Consider the following 14,741-nt stretch of genomic DNA (forward strand, 5'->3'; position numbering starts at 1 on the left):
CTCCGCCCCTTCCGCAGCCGGCTTCCCTCAGCCAATCGCCAAGCGGGGGCTGGACGCAGTCAGCCTCGCGCTCACCCCTTCTCCCCCAATCAGCAGCGGCTTCGCGAGGCTCTCGTCCGCGGTAATGAAAGCGGAGAGGCGGGCACCAAGGCGGGAGGGGGCGTAGCCGCGCGAACAACGCGGCTGCTGATTTGCGCTGATTCCTCCAATCGGCGGTCCCCTTTCACCCGGCGGCGAGGCGAAGGGGGCTGCGTGTTTCCGGAAGACGTGGCCGTTGCAGCCGCTGCTTCTCTGCTCTGCGCCCGCCGCCCTCCGCTCCCGTCCCCGCCGCCACCATGATCTCCCTCTCTGACACCCAGAGTAAGCGCTGCTCCCTTGCCTCTGATGGTCGGTGGTGGTAGGTGGGGAGCGGGTCGCCCAGCCGTGGGGCTGGGGGCGGCTGAGCCGCGGAGCGGGGAGGCGGGGACTGGGGAGGGATCCCGGTGGCGGCCGAGCAGCGTGGGGCGGGCCTGGCCCGCCGGTCCTGGTCCGCCCGGGCCCTCGCCCTTTGTTCGCGCTCCCGCGGCACCTCGGTTGCCGCTGTCGGGGTGGTCGGGACTCAGGGCCCCGGCCCGGGCCGCTGTGGCGGAGCGCCCCTGCGGAGAGCCGCTCTCCGGTCGCGGCCCACGCCCGCTGGGGGCCGGGCGCTCCGGCTGAGCGCCGCACGGAGGGGCGGCTGTCAGCGCTGTGGCGGGGGTCGCCGAGGAGGGTCCGGCTTGCGAGGGTGGGCCGCCGGCACGCCCGTTTGCCACCCCGCGGCGGTCCCCGACGGGCACCGGCTGGCGAGCGGCCGCGGGCTGGGAGCGGGCGGGCGCAGGCGGAGCTCACCTGGCCGCGCCTGCCGGCCTCGCCGCTCCGGGAGGGCTGTTACGCTGCGCTGGGCCCGGCCGCGGGACGAGCCGTGCCGGGAGCTGCCGGGAGGCGGGCTGGGATGCCGGGCTGCAGAGGACCACTTGGCAGGGCTGGCACCCCCGTCCTTCGGGGGGCACTGTCCCCAGCGCCGCCGCCGCTAGCGTTTGTCTCGGGTTGTGAGCTCTTTGGTGTCGGCTGGGGTGCTGTGGTGTGGGGATGGCGAGAATGAATGAAAGCTGAACGGTAAACAAAAGTAACAATTAGCTAAAGTCTTCTCGTGTGCCTCCCTGTGGACGTGAGTGGTGTGGAACCGTTTAGTTTTGTGTCGGTGGCTCTACAGTGTTTCTGGTAGCTTGCCGTTATCAGCGTTTGTAAGTGACACTGAGGGAGGGGGTTTGAGGTGATGACCTGACACTCAATCTGAAGTGGAAAAAAAAAGTACTGTATGTGACCATAGTTTTGTTTTTTACGGAATAGGCATACTTGGAAATAAAGATGCTGAAAGGAAAATACAAAGAAATCAAAATAAAGAGGCTCATAAGAGTTTAAACTGCAAGGTAACTGAGAATGTTAGGTCTCTGATTTAAATTAACGTCTCATGTATGATGTGTTTCTGGCATGGTTGCCATGAAAGGAAACAAGTCTGAATGATAAGCACTGTAGTGTCAGTTAGGAAGGAGGGTAAGTGTGAAAGATGTAGAAAAGAAAATTAAAAGAATTACGTTTAACTTGATAGCAGGATACTAGAAATGGAGGTGTTGGAGAGCCAGTCAAGGCCAAGGATGATGACAGGCAGAAAAGCAAACAAGCTGACTTCAAAGTTAATGATTTCTGGAGGAATTCAGGTGCCATGCTCTGTTACTGGGATGGGTACTGACCCTTGGGTTTGATGTTTAGATTTCTGATTGATTAAGCCCTTGTGGGCTTTCCTTTTGCCCATTCCCCTAGTCTCCTGTCCAGAGTGTTCGTTGGGGGGAAGAAAGAAAAATCTCTGCCGAAAAAGGACATCTATTCACTTTTTTTAGTTCCTCATTTGGGACCTTCAGCTAACTCCAGTGCTGACTCTGTTGGTTCTAACTGTCAGAGCAAGTAAAATACTGTGGCATTCAGGGTGGGTGTCATTGTGTGTCTGTCTGTGTGTGCCGTGTTGTCCGTTGTTGTCCATTGTCATTCCCCCCCCCTGCGTTTTTGTGAAATTCAGAAGATATTTTATCAGACAATTTTAAACTCACTGCTGCCTGGAAAACATATGGAGTTAGCTATAGAGTCACTGATCGTGTGATAAATACCTGGAGAGGACGACTGCATTGGTTGATGTTTGGAAAGTTAAATTTGTAGCTGTACTCTAGAACATTTTTTAAGTGATTCATTGAATGGTGTTATAAATCACCAGTAACTGCAAAAGAATGCACTTAGTTTTTCCCAAATAAATCCATTTTTCAATACTAAAAAGTATAGCTAGCAAAATAATTAAAATTTGCAAGTTTTCATAACATAAATTGCATTGATTTTTGCCTTCAGAGAGCCCATAGTGCACAGTTCCGTTCTGTTTTAGACGCTGTGCATTGTCTTCCCTGAACTTTCACAAGCAATAGATCTTGATTTTGAGTTTTTAATATTTACTAAGCTGGTTTGATACAGGGCTGCAGTACTCTTGCACAGTTTACGAGATTTCTGCAGAAACATTGAGAAAGCGTTGCATCCTCCTCTCAGTAAATCATAACAATTTAAAGAAAATTCAGAGCAATTGTCACATGGCTAGTATGTGATTCTGCATTTATAGGCATTGAAATACTGTATTTGAGTGATATGGGAAGGCTCTTCTGGTGCAGGAGAAAGTGTTTAAAAATAGTTCACACTCTCTGTTAAAATTCCTAGTTCTTTGTTGCAAAGATTATGTACAAAATGTCAGTGCTTTTTTTTTTTTCCTTTCTGTAAGAATGCTAGTCAAATATATTTCCCAATTCTGATATGAATTAAATCAGTAATACCTTCTACTGATATACTGGCAACAGAGAAGAATAGTCCTGCACTGCTCATCTTTTCAGCAGTAATTTTAAGATTATGAGAATGGTGCTTTTTTTTTTTTTTTTTTTTTTTCTCACTAACCAGAGAATATGGTTGACTTCTAAAGTGAATCTGAATTTGTTGTAGCGGTAGGTGATTACAAACGTGTTTCAAGTGAACACAGAAGAAGTGTCAAAGTAGTAATTACAGCAGCTGTTGGGAGTTGGCCTCTGCCTTCTTGCTAGATCCTTACTTTGCTTGTGTCTGTGGGAGGAATGAATACTTGCTTTCCATGACTGCATATTTATCTTATTGGCAGCTGGTAATTCCTCTGGAGTCTTGCCTCTAAGTGTTTTTCTTCCAGAATACAGATTGCTTCTGCTCTTCTAAAGGAAAGAGTACTAGAGAAAAGGGCAGATTGCAATTGTTATATTGTCTTCAGTCAGCAGATTCATTGAAAATACAGTTTGCAATTCCATTTTTCATTGTAAACAAGTATTGAGAATGTCTGCAGTAAATCAATTGTAGTTACTTAGTTTTAATTCAGGTTGGTTAGAATGCTTATAGCAGAAGTTTAAAGTGGCAGGCAGTACTGTAGAACTACAGATTTAACACCGTGTGGTCTGCAACCTTGCTGAAAGATGAGCTCTTACACAAGTTAGGGAAGCTGAATGTAACAAATCTCTTTACCCTGAGGTCTTTTGAAATTTTTTTGCAATAAGTAAATGGAGGTTCTGAAATAGGCGGAATGATACTCCTTTAATTTGAGCTCATCGAGCAAAGTAAATAATCAGCTAGATCTACGCTGCAGTCATAAGTGCAACTAAATACATTTAGGTAGACCGGGCTAGCAGCAGTGAAGGCTATGATAGTGTGGGCTGGGTTTTTTGTTTGTTTCAGGTTTGGCTGTACAAAACTACTGGCATCTTCAAAATTTATGTATGTGCGCACACAGACAGAAACTGGGCTGCCAGCCTGCCTGTAGTGTTATGGCTGGTTTTGCTAGCTGGTTTTATGTATCCTGTAGGTTTCTAAACTCTCTGCTGACAGAGATAGCAATATGTGAGTACATGGATAAGTACAAAGGTTTTTGCAGCTGTGTTGCTGTTCCTGTTACTTCTCTCCCATTCAGTCTACATGAGGGTCAAAGGAAGGTCTTAGAGGTTTAATTTTAAAAGTAGGGTGTATTTCTAAGTATGGTCTCCAAGATACCTTAAAGGCTATCATCAAATGGTAGCTTGACATTCCTAGTGCAGTTTCTCAGAAAAGCCTTCCATCCTACTCTTGCCTTCCCAGGATTTCTTGAGCAATCTTTAAAGACAAACAGAACTCAAAAGATACTTAATATCTACTAGTTTTGTGAAAATTGGTAACTGGCTAGAGACCCAAGCTAGTGTTTAATAGCCATTAGTGCATGTGTAACTTGGAAAGAGCCTACAGCATTAATCTGAGTTGTGTTCGATCCAGAAGTTGGGGGAAGGCAGACAGCCGTGCAAGATTATGGGAGGTGGAATGGGAGGTCTCAGGAGGATGGTAAGGACCAGATTACTTACGTTACTGCATTAAACATAATGGGGTAAGAGTTGCAAATGGAAAACAAAGCTTTGTTATCTGCTCACAAAATAATCCTTTTCTCCATACTAGCAGTAAAACAAAAGGGATGTCTTTGTGATATGTATATATGCACGCATGATTTTTTTGTTGCATTCAGTTTCAGAATATAGTTCTAAATATGTACTTTTTTGATAATAGCAGCTTCCAAAGATATATCTCTCTGGTACTGAAGTAATTGGTGTCTGAGGCTGCTATATTTGTACACTCTAGGAAGTTTTTTAGGTGGTCATAAAATAGGCTGAGTTTTTCTGTGTTTTAAATGTCTGTAGATCGGACGTTCTGAGTTCTTTACAGCTGTTATGCGTGAGTTTTTCCTGGTACTGTGGTTTTCGTTTATTACTTGCCTAAATTTGTTTTTCAGAGATTGGAATGGGACTAACAGGCTTTGGAGTGTTTTTCCTTTTCTTTGGAATGATACTCTTCTTTGACAAAGCTCTTTTGGCTATTGGAAATGTAAGTGCCTTCTGTTTAGTCTTAGGTTTTGCACTGTTTAGAATTTAATTATGTTGTTCTATTTTTAGTTTAATATCTGTTATCAATGTGAAACTGGATCATGAAAAATACTGTGGCAGTTTGTATAAAGAAAGAGTTATGATCAGTGATATGAATGAATCTTTTTTTCCTGATTAAACAGCTCACGTGAATCTAAATATCATGCCTACAGGTCAGGCCTGCAGTATGTTGGTCAGACAAGAAGCAGCTTGTTCCACAGTTGTTATGCTTCTGCAAATATGATTTTTAGATTGGTTGTCATTTACTAATGATTTCTTTTTTTGTGATCTTGTAAGATAACTGCCAAGCCTAAGTATATACTTGGATAAGAATAGCGAAGTGTTCTGTACATGCTAGCAAATGTAGCTTTGCTGTGCTTTATGAACAAAGAAAGAAGTATGAATTGCTGGTGGTCTGGGTTTAGAAGAACCAATCATCTTTCATATTAGAGAGATATAATATCTTCAGATTTTATGAAATCAAAGTTTTTCACTTAAAGCAGCACAGAAAAGAGATCCTAGTTCTGGTACACAAAATTCCAAATCCAAAGCAAATACAAAATGACAGGGTGTTTTCTGAGTGTGATAATCTCTGTGTGTCTGCTGTTCTTAGCTTTGCCAGCCAGCCAAGAGCACAGCCTGGTAGATGTTCACATCCTCTCTTCCTGATGCCTGATAGCCTGTGATCAAAACTGATCGTTTTCATCCTGTGGCAGCAGAGTCAAATACTGAGATTGACAGAAGAACAATATGAAAATGTATATTTGAATTTGGGTGCATTAGTTGAAGCATTGTTCTGAACCATCCATAGAGTGTATAGTGGAAGAGTAAAAAATAAAATAGTACTTACTTTTTTCTAATATAAGGTCACAATATGAGATAGGGAAAATGGTGAAAATGTAGATAGGAAGAGACAATGGCAGGCTATGTGGTAACCAAAGATAATGCAAGAAAAGGTACTGTGTCCTTACAGAAAGTTAAAAAAAAAAAAAAAGGCAATATCAGAAGAAGTGGGAGAGGTGGTAAGAAAGTGGTTTATTCAATAACATACAAAACTTAAATTTCATCTATAACCTTGCATAAAATCTGAGACACTGTCCCCTTCTTAGCAAAAGTGTTGCCCAGTTGTATGCTTACAAGCTGAAATAATTACAATTCCTGTTGCTAAAGGACTCTAAAAGTACTTCTGACTAGTTGGGACTACTGTGATAGTGTTCAGTCTATACTGAAACTAGTAAACAGTAGAAAAACTATAGACAGAAAAAACCCAAACAAAACCAACAAATAAAAAGCCAGCAAACAAACAAACAAGACAACTACTAAGACTTTTGAGCTGTTTTCCTGTTTTGGCTTTGCACTATCAGTACAAGCTGTTGAAGATGTCCATGGTACAGTACAGAGATGCTTTTGTAACATGTCGGTTCTCAGTTTTTAGCAACCTTTGCTGCCAGTGGCACTAAGCTTCAGCATTGCGTGTGTATAATGATTGTACTTACGTTACAGGACAGGTGTAACTGATGTCACCAGGTCTTTTGCTGGTATTGTGTTTTTCAGAGACGACAAAGGTAGTCACTTTAATTTTAAGCAGCTGAGAGAAGAGTTTGGAACGTTACCTGCAAATGTGTTAAGGTGGCTTTTACAAAAGAAAATCACTAGTAAATTCCTTCTCACCATCTATCTTTTGGTATTTAAAGAAGTTGTGCAAGAAGTGCAGTCTTATTTTGTAGAATATATATCTGTTTACATCCTAAACTTAGCTATCTTCTTTCTTTTCTAGGTTTTATTTGTGGCTGGCTTGTCTTTTGTTATCGGTTTAGAAAGAACATTTAGATTCTTCTTTCAAAAACACAAAATGAAAGCAACAGGCTTTTTCCTGGGTGGTGTGCTCATAGTTCTCATTGGTTGGCCTTTAATAGGAATGATCCTTGAAATTTATGGGTTCTTCCTATTATTCAGGTAAGACCTTTTTTTCAAAATACCTTTCTAAATTGGTGTATCTAGGCCTAAATGTATTCATTTAGCATAGCTGACAAAGTGGCATCCTTTAAATGTTCACTTTTGATAGATGTTATGTGAAATTATTGGTTTATGTTTGCAGGTGGTAAAAAGTTGGTAAGTACTTTCCCAAGACTCAAACCAGCTAATGTTTGTGAGGCATATACCAAACTGACTTTGGTAACATTGTTTATGTCTAACTAAAGAATTGTAAAGCTATAAAATATCTGTGAGCCCAAATTGTTAGCAGTGCAAAGTCTAAATATTTCCTCATTAAAAAAAAATGCAAATTAGAAACTTGGGGGCGGGGCAGAGCTTGTTCTTTTCTTTAACAAATGCACAAAATACTTGGCTACAAACAACCTAGGTTTGTAACCTTACCATTTCATTACAATGGTAACCCAGTGAAAAGATGTTTTCTACCACGTTTCATTACATTTGTGCCCTAGTGTAGTTAGTACTACTGGGTTTGGTTTGCATTATCTCAACTGATTTAAGGAAAAATGAAAATTCTTATTTTTTGAACAGCAATCTTGATACATGTTATAGCTTTCACAATGTGTCATTTAACTTCTTCATAAATGCAATTGTGATGGTGAAAGAATTTGACTTGTTGAAACTTGTATATATTTAGCTTTATTTCCATGGTTGAAGTTCCATACTTCACTATAGAACAAAGTACAGCATATGATAATAAGCAAGAAGGGAGACCTTTAGTTCTTCTTGGACTTCTGTTCAGATGAAGACTGCTTCATTAATGTTTATTAATCTAATAACAAACCCCTAAAATATTTTCCAAATGTTCAGCTACTAGCTAAATAACGGTTCCTGCTAATCAAAATCAAAGCACCGTTCTGATGGCGCTCATTTTTTCCACTCAATAGAAGATTAACATACAATTTTACCTAGTTTAGATAAAATGTTTAAATATTTTTTTAAAAAATCTTGCCTCCTACTGAAGACAGTGAGATTCCTGAAAATTAATTTTGCAATTGTAACATATGCTTCTTATTGTTCTACTCTGTATTATTCTGAACTCTATTACTTCAACTTTTGAAAATCACAGTATTTCACTGAATACATTGTCACTTCTTATGTGTAGCACTTGGGTTTAATCAACTAGTAAAAAGCAAGTAGAGTGTGTTTCCAACCAAACACTCCTCTTCTTGAAACAGCTCAAAATAATTATAAATCACTGTATCTAAGCTGGTATGGTTATGGATTATCTGTTGGTGCTAGCCAGGGGCTAGCAGGGTAAAATAATACTGAAGGGATTATAGAAGGTCAGTGGTTATCCCTAGGTTCCTAGGACTATCCCTTAGCCGGATGAGTATTAACAAGGGGTAGATAATTCCAGGTGTGAATGTTTTATCTCTAGACAATCTTCTCTAGTGCTTAATGGTTCTTGGAATCTAAATCCTTTGCTACAATGTTAGCTAGTTACTATTTCAAACAAAGCTTTTTGTTTTGCTTCAGTCTTGATCGTTTCAGCTATTATGCTGTTTTCAGCAACTTGCTTCTTTCTGAAGAAGTTAAAAATGGAGCCTTTCCTCAAGCATCAGTTTATACAGTTCCTCACAGTCCTTTGTTTGATTGCATAACAGAAAGCTTCTCTGGTTATCATTGGTCTCTGAAGTACATAATTTTCTTCAGCCCAAGGAATACCAGATCAATTTACACCCCTTTGGATATGTTAGGGTGATGTGGTGTGAGGATGGGCATTTCTGTGTATCTTAATGGTTCCGGTCATGTGGATTACCAGAACTTTTATACAGAAACCTTTACTGAGCAATATAACAGTTCTAGTAACTACTTCAGCTCACACTAAGTACAAATGTAAGCCACTCTATTTTAGTTTTTTCAGTCTCTCTTGATTTTTAGACCACTAAACCAGTTCTGCCAGGTGTTCAGATCCCTCTAGAATCTTTACTTCTAGGTTATTGTGTTGCATATCTAGAGTACTTTTACACAGCCACCTTTCATACACTCCGTAGCAGTAATTGCAGAGCCTCTGTTGTCCACAAAGCAAGGATTAGGTACTGGTAACCAAGAACACTTCAACAAATTACAGGAATGTGAAGGGTTGACTTCTTTCAAGCCGCATCTGGCCAAAGTGAGACACACACTTATTCTTTTATTCTCATTTAAATCTAGAATGTCTTTTCCTTCTTGTCTCTATCTAACATGTTGCCACAAGTTTCCCATCAGAGGTTTAGTCTTTTGCCATACCTTCACATGCTTAGATTGCATTTACCTGGAGAAGGCTATTATGGGACAGTATCTCTTCATGTACTCTTTAAGCTGCCTTTGGAGCCTTATTCACATTGCAAACATCCAGAGTTATGGCTAACAATACTATCCTTCCTGTACTGACTATCCCTAATTCTTGGCTACACCATTACAAGTGATTTGTGTGCCCTGCATCACAATTTACTGGACCACTGAAATGATCCCTTCCTTAAAAAAAGAAAATCTCTGGGAAAAACTTGCTGGTATGGATATTACCCAGCAAGTAGTTCTTACTAGTGTAGTGAAAGAGGGCGATGACTTGTGAAAATTCACTGTTTCATTGTGGCTGAGGTCTCATTACATGTTAATCTTTATTCTAAGCAGGAATGTATAGCTCAACAAAAGAGAACTCACAATGCTACCACCAACTGACTTGCTGCAGTTGACTGCAAACAGCTGAGAAACAGCCATAGAAAATTTATTTTCCTGCTGCAGAGACAAAGTGAACAGTGCAGGGGGCTATACCATAACAGCTATGTTAAGCAACACTCCCTGACTCATGATTAAAATATCTGACTTTATGTAAAATTTTGAAGTAAGTGAATATACGACTCTGTCATGCTTAATTTACTTAATGTAAAGAGTACCATATGTGGTTGCAAAGAGGATTAGTCAGAATTCATTTCAGGTTTTTTTACACTGGGTATTGCAAGAATGTATTTCCTATAATGTAAAAAGAAATTATCTCAAAATGTGTATGATGGTTTTGAGAAATCAGTTGGGAGCATCAGTTCTGTTGACTAAGTTGGGTATTCTTTCTTTACTTATCTTTTAAAGAGCTGACTGAGGGTTGCCACCTATGAGAAAAACTAAGTTCATTTAAAAATATAGTTTCTTTCCTGGTTTTCTCCTTTCTCTGCTAAATGTATGGTAAACTTACTGTATTGGTATAATTATTGTGCTGCTAACAAGCTACCTCCTATTGCTTCATTTTGTAGCAATATGAGAATAGTTTAATTTAAAAAAAGTTGATACAGTCTTCTGATATCTTACCTAAAGGGGGTTCTTTCCTGTGGTGGTCGGCTTTATTAGAAGAGTTCCAGTTCTTGGATATCTCTTGAATTTACCCGGTATAAGCTCGGTAAGTGTTCAGTACTTCATGCAAAATTTGAAGCTTGTGCTGTTTTTTATTCCATTGCTATAGCAATAGTAGAAATGGATCAGAAACAAAGCAAACATAACTTTAGAGCAGTGACTTCGAGAGTATTCCTGTGTAGTTCTTGCACCATACAGATCCCATTAATTCCCAGTGAGAGACTTCTATTTGTAAAAGGAACAAAAGGACACCTTTGCAGAAGCTGCCCCTGCGTGCAAGTTGTGAAGTAGAAAGAGCCCTGGATTGTGACTCATAGCCTTGGGGTTCTGCTTCCTGATTCACCGTTGGTCCTAGGCGACCAGATAGGAAGAACATGCCGCTGTTATGTGGTGCTTCTCCTGTCTGTATGATGAGGAGGATGCTGTGCTGTGTAGTATTTGGATATATTTATGAAAAGTGGCCTGTAAAAGCAAACTGTGTAGTTCAATGTTAAATTGCAGCTTGTCTGATGAATCCAAAAATTCTCATGATGCGTAATCATTCATCAGATATATTTATTAAGGTCCACTGCACCAGACTATGCCTCACTATTTACTAGGATTTGTATTTTTTCAAGAGCGGTTTTCCATTTTGTTAACCAAAGAGCCAGGGATTTGAAGACAATTAAGAGGTGCTAGAAAGGTGGTAATCTAGGGTGTTTCAGTCAACTACTTTTACTGTGCTAATTTCTGTATGTAGTTTAACACAAGCATTTTTCAAACCTAGTCTTTAAAGCAACAGTTTTAATAGCTACTGCTAAAAAATTAATAGAGGGTATAACTTAGATGTATAGAGCCTGTTTTTTAAAAATTAGTGTTCAAGATAATCTGTTCCAACCTTACAGTTAGGCCGAGTTTTGGCTCATAATTTATGATCAATTGAATGTGTCATTTGTCAATTGATCAATCTTAGTCATATTTAATTTGATCATAATGGGGTTAAATCTCATTTTAAAAAGATAATTGTTAATGTTTTATTCAAAGCCTACGTAGGCTCAGAAGAGAATCCACAGTAATGGTCAGTTGAAATATCTTACTTGGTCTACTAATGCATGTGTGGCTGATACTGTATTGTTTTGTTTTAATCATTAAGCTAGCAGTGTTATCTGCATTCTTCTATTTCCTTTTTCATTCGGTTGCATCTTCATGTTGCACTGTTAATGTCTATAAGAGAAAAACATGTCATGCAGAAACACAATTGCAGTGTTAAGATTTTTAATTTTCACAAACTTAAGTCATGAGACTTTGGTGAGTACTATTTGACTCTCATTTTCAGTCGCATACTAACTGTGCAAATAGCAAGTAATATGACAGTAACTTCACTGTACATAAATGTCATGCTACTTAAAACCTTTTTGTCTCCTTTTCTACAGCTTGTAGATAAAGTTGGAGAAAGCAACAACATGGTATAATGCCAAGAGGGCAGAAGACTGATTCTAAACTTACTGTATTATTTATAAAATCCTTTTGAAGAATACTCAGCACAAAGATTAAGTTGTGTACAAAGGAAAAGCTTGTTACATTCTTTACATAACAGTTTAATTTAAAATGTATAGTCAACATTATACATTAGAAAAGAAGCTCAGCAAGTATGCTTCTAGAAAGTAACTCCAGAGTTCAGGAAGTAAACTGAAGAGGTGACAGTCGCAGAATAACCCATGTTACAACTGTTGAAGACTATTGTTGGTTTTGGAAAACATTCTAGAGGCAATGAGCCCTTGTGGAATTAACGGTGCCTGTACTTTACCTCCTTATTTTGAAGGTGCAGTAGAGCAAACAGGCTTACATTTTCAAGGGTGACCCAAACTTATCCAACCCTCTGCTTGCTATTCTGAGAGTGCAAAAAGAAAAAAACCAAACCACCACAAACAGAAAACTTCTTGTGTAACAAGAGATACGTCTTTGCATGAAGGTTAAGATGACTATTCATCTTCAAGTCTATTATGACAAAAAAATAAGGAAACCCTACACGGTTCTGTTGTAAACATTTTTGTAAATATGTGGCTGAAATAAAACATTGTTATCTTAATGTTTCAAAGCCAAATGTAAGTTGATTGTATTTGCCTTCCATTTTGGAATATGCAAAAGGTCAATCTTTAACTTCAGTCTTAAATGTTGGTTCTGAACATGTAGGACTCCACAGGAAACTGGAAACTGACTTGCACTCCTTCCAGTTTGTTCTCCTGGAGTCATGTTACGTGCATCCAGATGAGAATGTAGCCCCCTGTCACTAACATGAAAACTTTCAAATATGCTTAGTTCACAAAAAAATGCATTTGGTTAAGGTGCTGATGTGTGAAGCCTGTGAAATGTATCTTATCAGAATCTGAACCTTTGTTTTTAAACAGTTTGAAACCAAGGTTTCTTTATTTACTCTGGAACCACAAATTGACTTATTTTTTACAGTAATAAAAGGAAAACTTAAAGTTCTGTGTGTGAGTCTCTGGGGAGAAATTCGAGCTAATGGGGCTAACTAAATATCAAGTGCCAATCTCCTTATGTAACTTGTTGCTTGGGTTATCTTCATATAACTTAAAACTTCAATCAATCACAGCAACAACTTTGCTGTTAGTTAGTTTCTCGGCTAACCTGGAATAAATGTCCCCTACTAATGCAAGGGTTGTGTTTCTGCATCTATTGGAATGGTAAACATCATGCACTTTCAGTAGGTTTAGTATGTAGTGTCCTTGCCTAACAAAACATGATAATTAAGTAAATTGTATTTGTGCAGGCTTTGGGGGGGTTCTCTTGTATTTAACTTTCTTTTCCCTTAAATTTAATCCTAAAAAGGTTATCAAAATGCAATGTTAGTATTTCAAGTAGCTAGGTGGTCTTAAAGGTTTAGTGACTGGTGGGTTTTGGTTGGGGTTTTTCCCCTTTATTATGCAGTTAAAATTGGTATTCTCCAAAATAACTTCTAAGTTAAGAAGAATCCATGTATACCATGGTTTATTTTCATTACAACTGTGTAAATAGCCACAATCTACTATTCCCAAGGTTTAATTTGCTTCCTTCTCAAACAGGCACAAAATGATTCAGAGAAAAAAGTCATTATATTTTCAATGAATAGCATCTGAAAAATCAGCGGGTTTATTTTATAAATGACAAAAAACAGCTGTGTTTGCCTGTTGGCATGTGTATTATAGTTTACAGACAGGACTAAATATGACTTGTGGCTTCTACCTCAAGAAATAAGCCAATTTTAACTGCTCCTGTAGGACTGTTGTGTGTTAAAATGACTAGAGAATAACACTACAGCAGTTTAGCAAATTCGTTTGCTTTGGTAGAGCACTGGTCTGTACTATGGGAATCAAGTACTGTTTAAAGTAGACAGTGTTCATCATTTACATTCAAAGTCAGCTACCTGAAGAATTTTGTTCTTGTCTTTTGAAAAGTACTGTGATGGGCAAGGTGGATTGCACCACACGACTGTGGAGCTCTGACTGAAAGAAAAATTGCTGGGTAAGTTGAAGTATCTTCATCGACAAAAAAGCTGGTGATGTCTTTCAGAGGTGATGAATGTGTTGCTGTCTATGATCTTTTAGCCCTTTGAAATGCCGGGATTAGGCAGTTCATCTCACTTGTATTTAATCCATTGTTTTAAATCAAAAGTCAATTTTTGTCAGATGTGAACTGTTGTGAAAAGAGTCTGAGGGAACAAAATTGTATGTTGAATTTAGCATAGTCTTTATCCCTCAAGGTAATGTTGTCTTTGAGACAGTTTTGCAGAGATACATGTGGGTGGCAGCAAAGGTCAAAATAACTTAGCCTTAAAGTGTTTCTGTCATTGTAAAAATATCTCGTAACAGAAACATGCTTGGAACATTTCCCCTTTTAAATGTAATTTATAATTGCTGCTTTAAAAATCATAAGGATGGACCTTATTCTGAGAAAATGAACACTGTAAATATCCTTGTCATACCTTGAATAAATGGGTACCTTTTTCTATAACTTGTCTTTGTGTTTCTTTATGTGCACCTTTGAAGAAAGTGCTTTGACAAGTTTTCCTTTTCAAAGGTTGGGGAGTGCATGCTCTTACTGCCTGGTTATCTTGCACTGTTGTGACTTTCATAGTAAATAGTGTCTTTGATTAATTTTAAATGGAAAGGTTTCCTCTTTTTCTTACAATAAACCTTTTATACAAACATCCCCCTAGTTATTCAGGTTCCAGTTTCAAAAACATCACATCAAAATGTGGGAAGTAGTTTCTTTATTAAACTACCTCCTTTCCGTTCTGAGGAAGTAGCTGTGAAACTTTAGGAGAAAAAGGGTACGTGTCTAGAACTTAGAGCAGGTTCTAGCCCCTGTGCTTTCAGTTTAGTTCAAGGATAGAGTGTGTGTTCTCTCTGGCCTAGAGTGGCCCGATAAGCAGATTTACTG

General features: G+C 39.3%; 1 protein-coding gene across 2 annotated transcripts; it reads left to right on the top strand.

Moving 5' to 3' along the window:
* The first annotated feature begins 203 nt into the window (after positions 1-203).
* GOLT1B (golgi transport 1B) lies at positions 204-14,312 on the top strand. Of its 2 annotated transcripts, none has more exons than XM_005240124.4 (5): positions 204-360; positions 4,874-4,965; positions 6,781-6,959; positions 10,287-10,368; positions 11,735-14,312. In XM_005240124.4, exons 1-5 carry the CDS (start codon positions 336-338, stop codon positions 11,771-11,773), a joined length of 417 nt encoding a protein of 138 aa, XP_005240181.1. In that variant the 5' UTR covers positions 204-335; the 3' UTR covers positions 11,774-14,312. The 2 variants fall into 2 exon arrangements, with proteins under 2 accessions (XP_005240181.1, XP_055664487.1); XM_055808512.1 differs by lacking the exon at positions 204-360 and adding an exon at positions 370-397.
* The last annotated feature ends 429 nt before the right edge of the window (positions 14,313-14,741 follow it).

This window comes from Falco peregrinus, chromosome 6, assembly GCF_023634155.1.
Source record: "Falco peregrinus isolate bFalPer1 chromosome 6, bFalPer1.pri, whole genome shotgun sequence".
NCBI classification, from domain to species: domain Eukaryota; kingdom Metazoa; phylum Chordata; class Aves; order Falconiformes; family Falconidae; genus Falco; species Falco peregrinus.

Excerpts from the sequence above, each read along its gene's own strand:
- GOLT1B (XM_005240124.4), top strand. The coding sequence starts at position 336 with ATGATCTCCCTCTCTGACACCCAGA. Across the intron at positions 361-4,873 it reads CTCCCTCTCTGACACCCAGA|AGATTGGAATGGGACTAACA; the intron begins GTAAGCGCTGCT and ends TTTGTTTTTCAG. Across the intron at positions 6,960-10,286 it reads GGGTTCTTCCTATTATTCAG|GGGGTTCTTTCCTGTGGTGG; the intron begins GTAAGACCTTTT and ends TCTTACCTAAAG.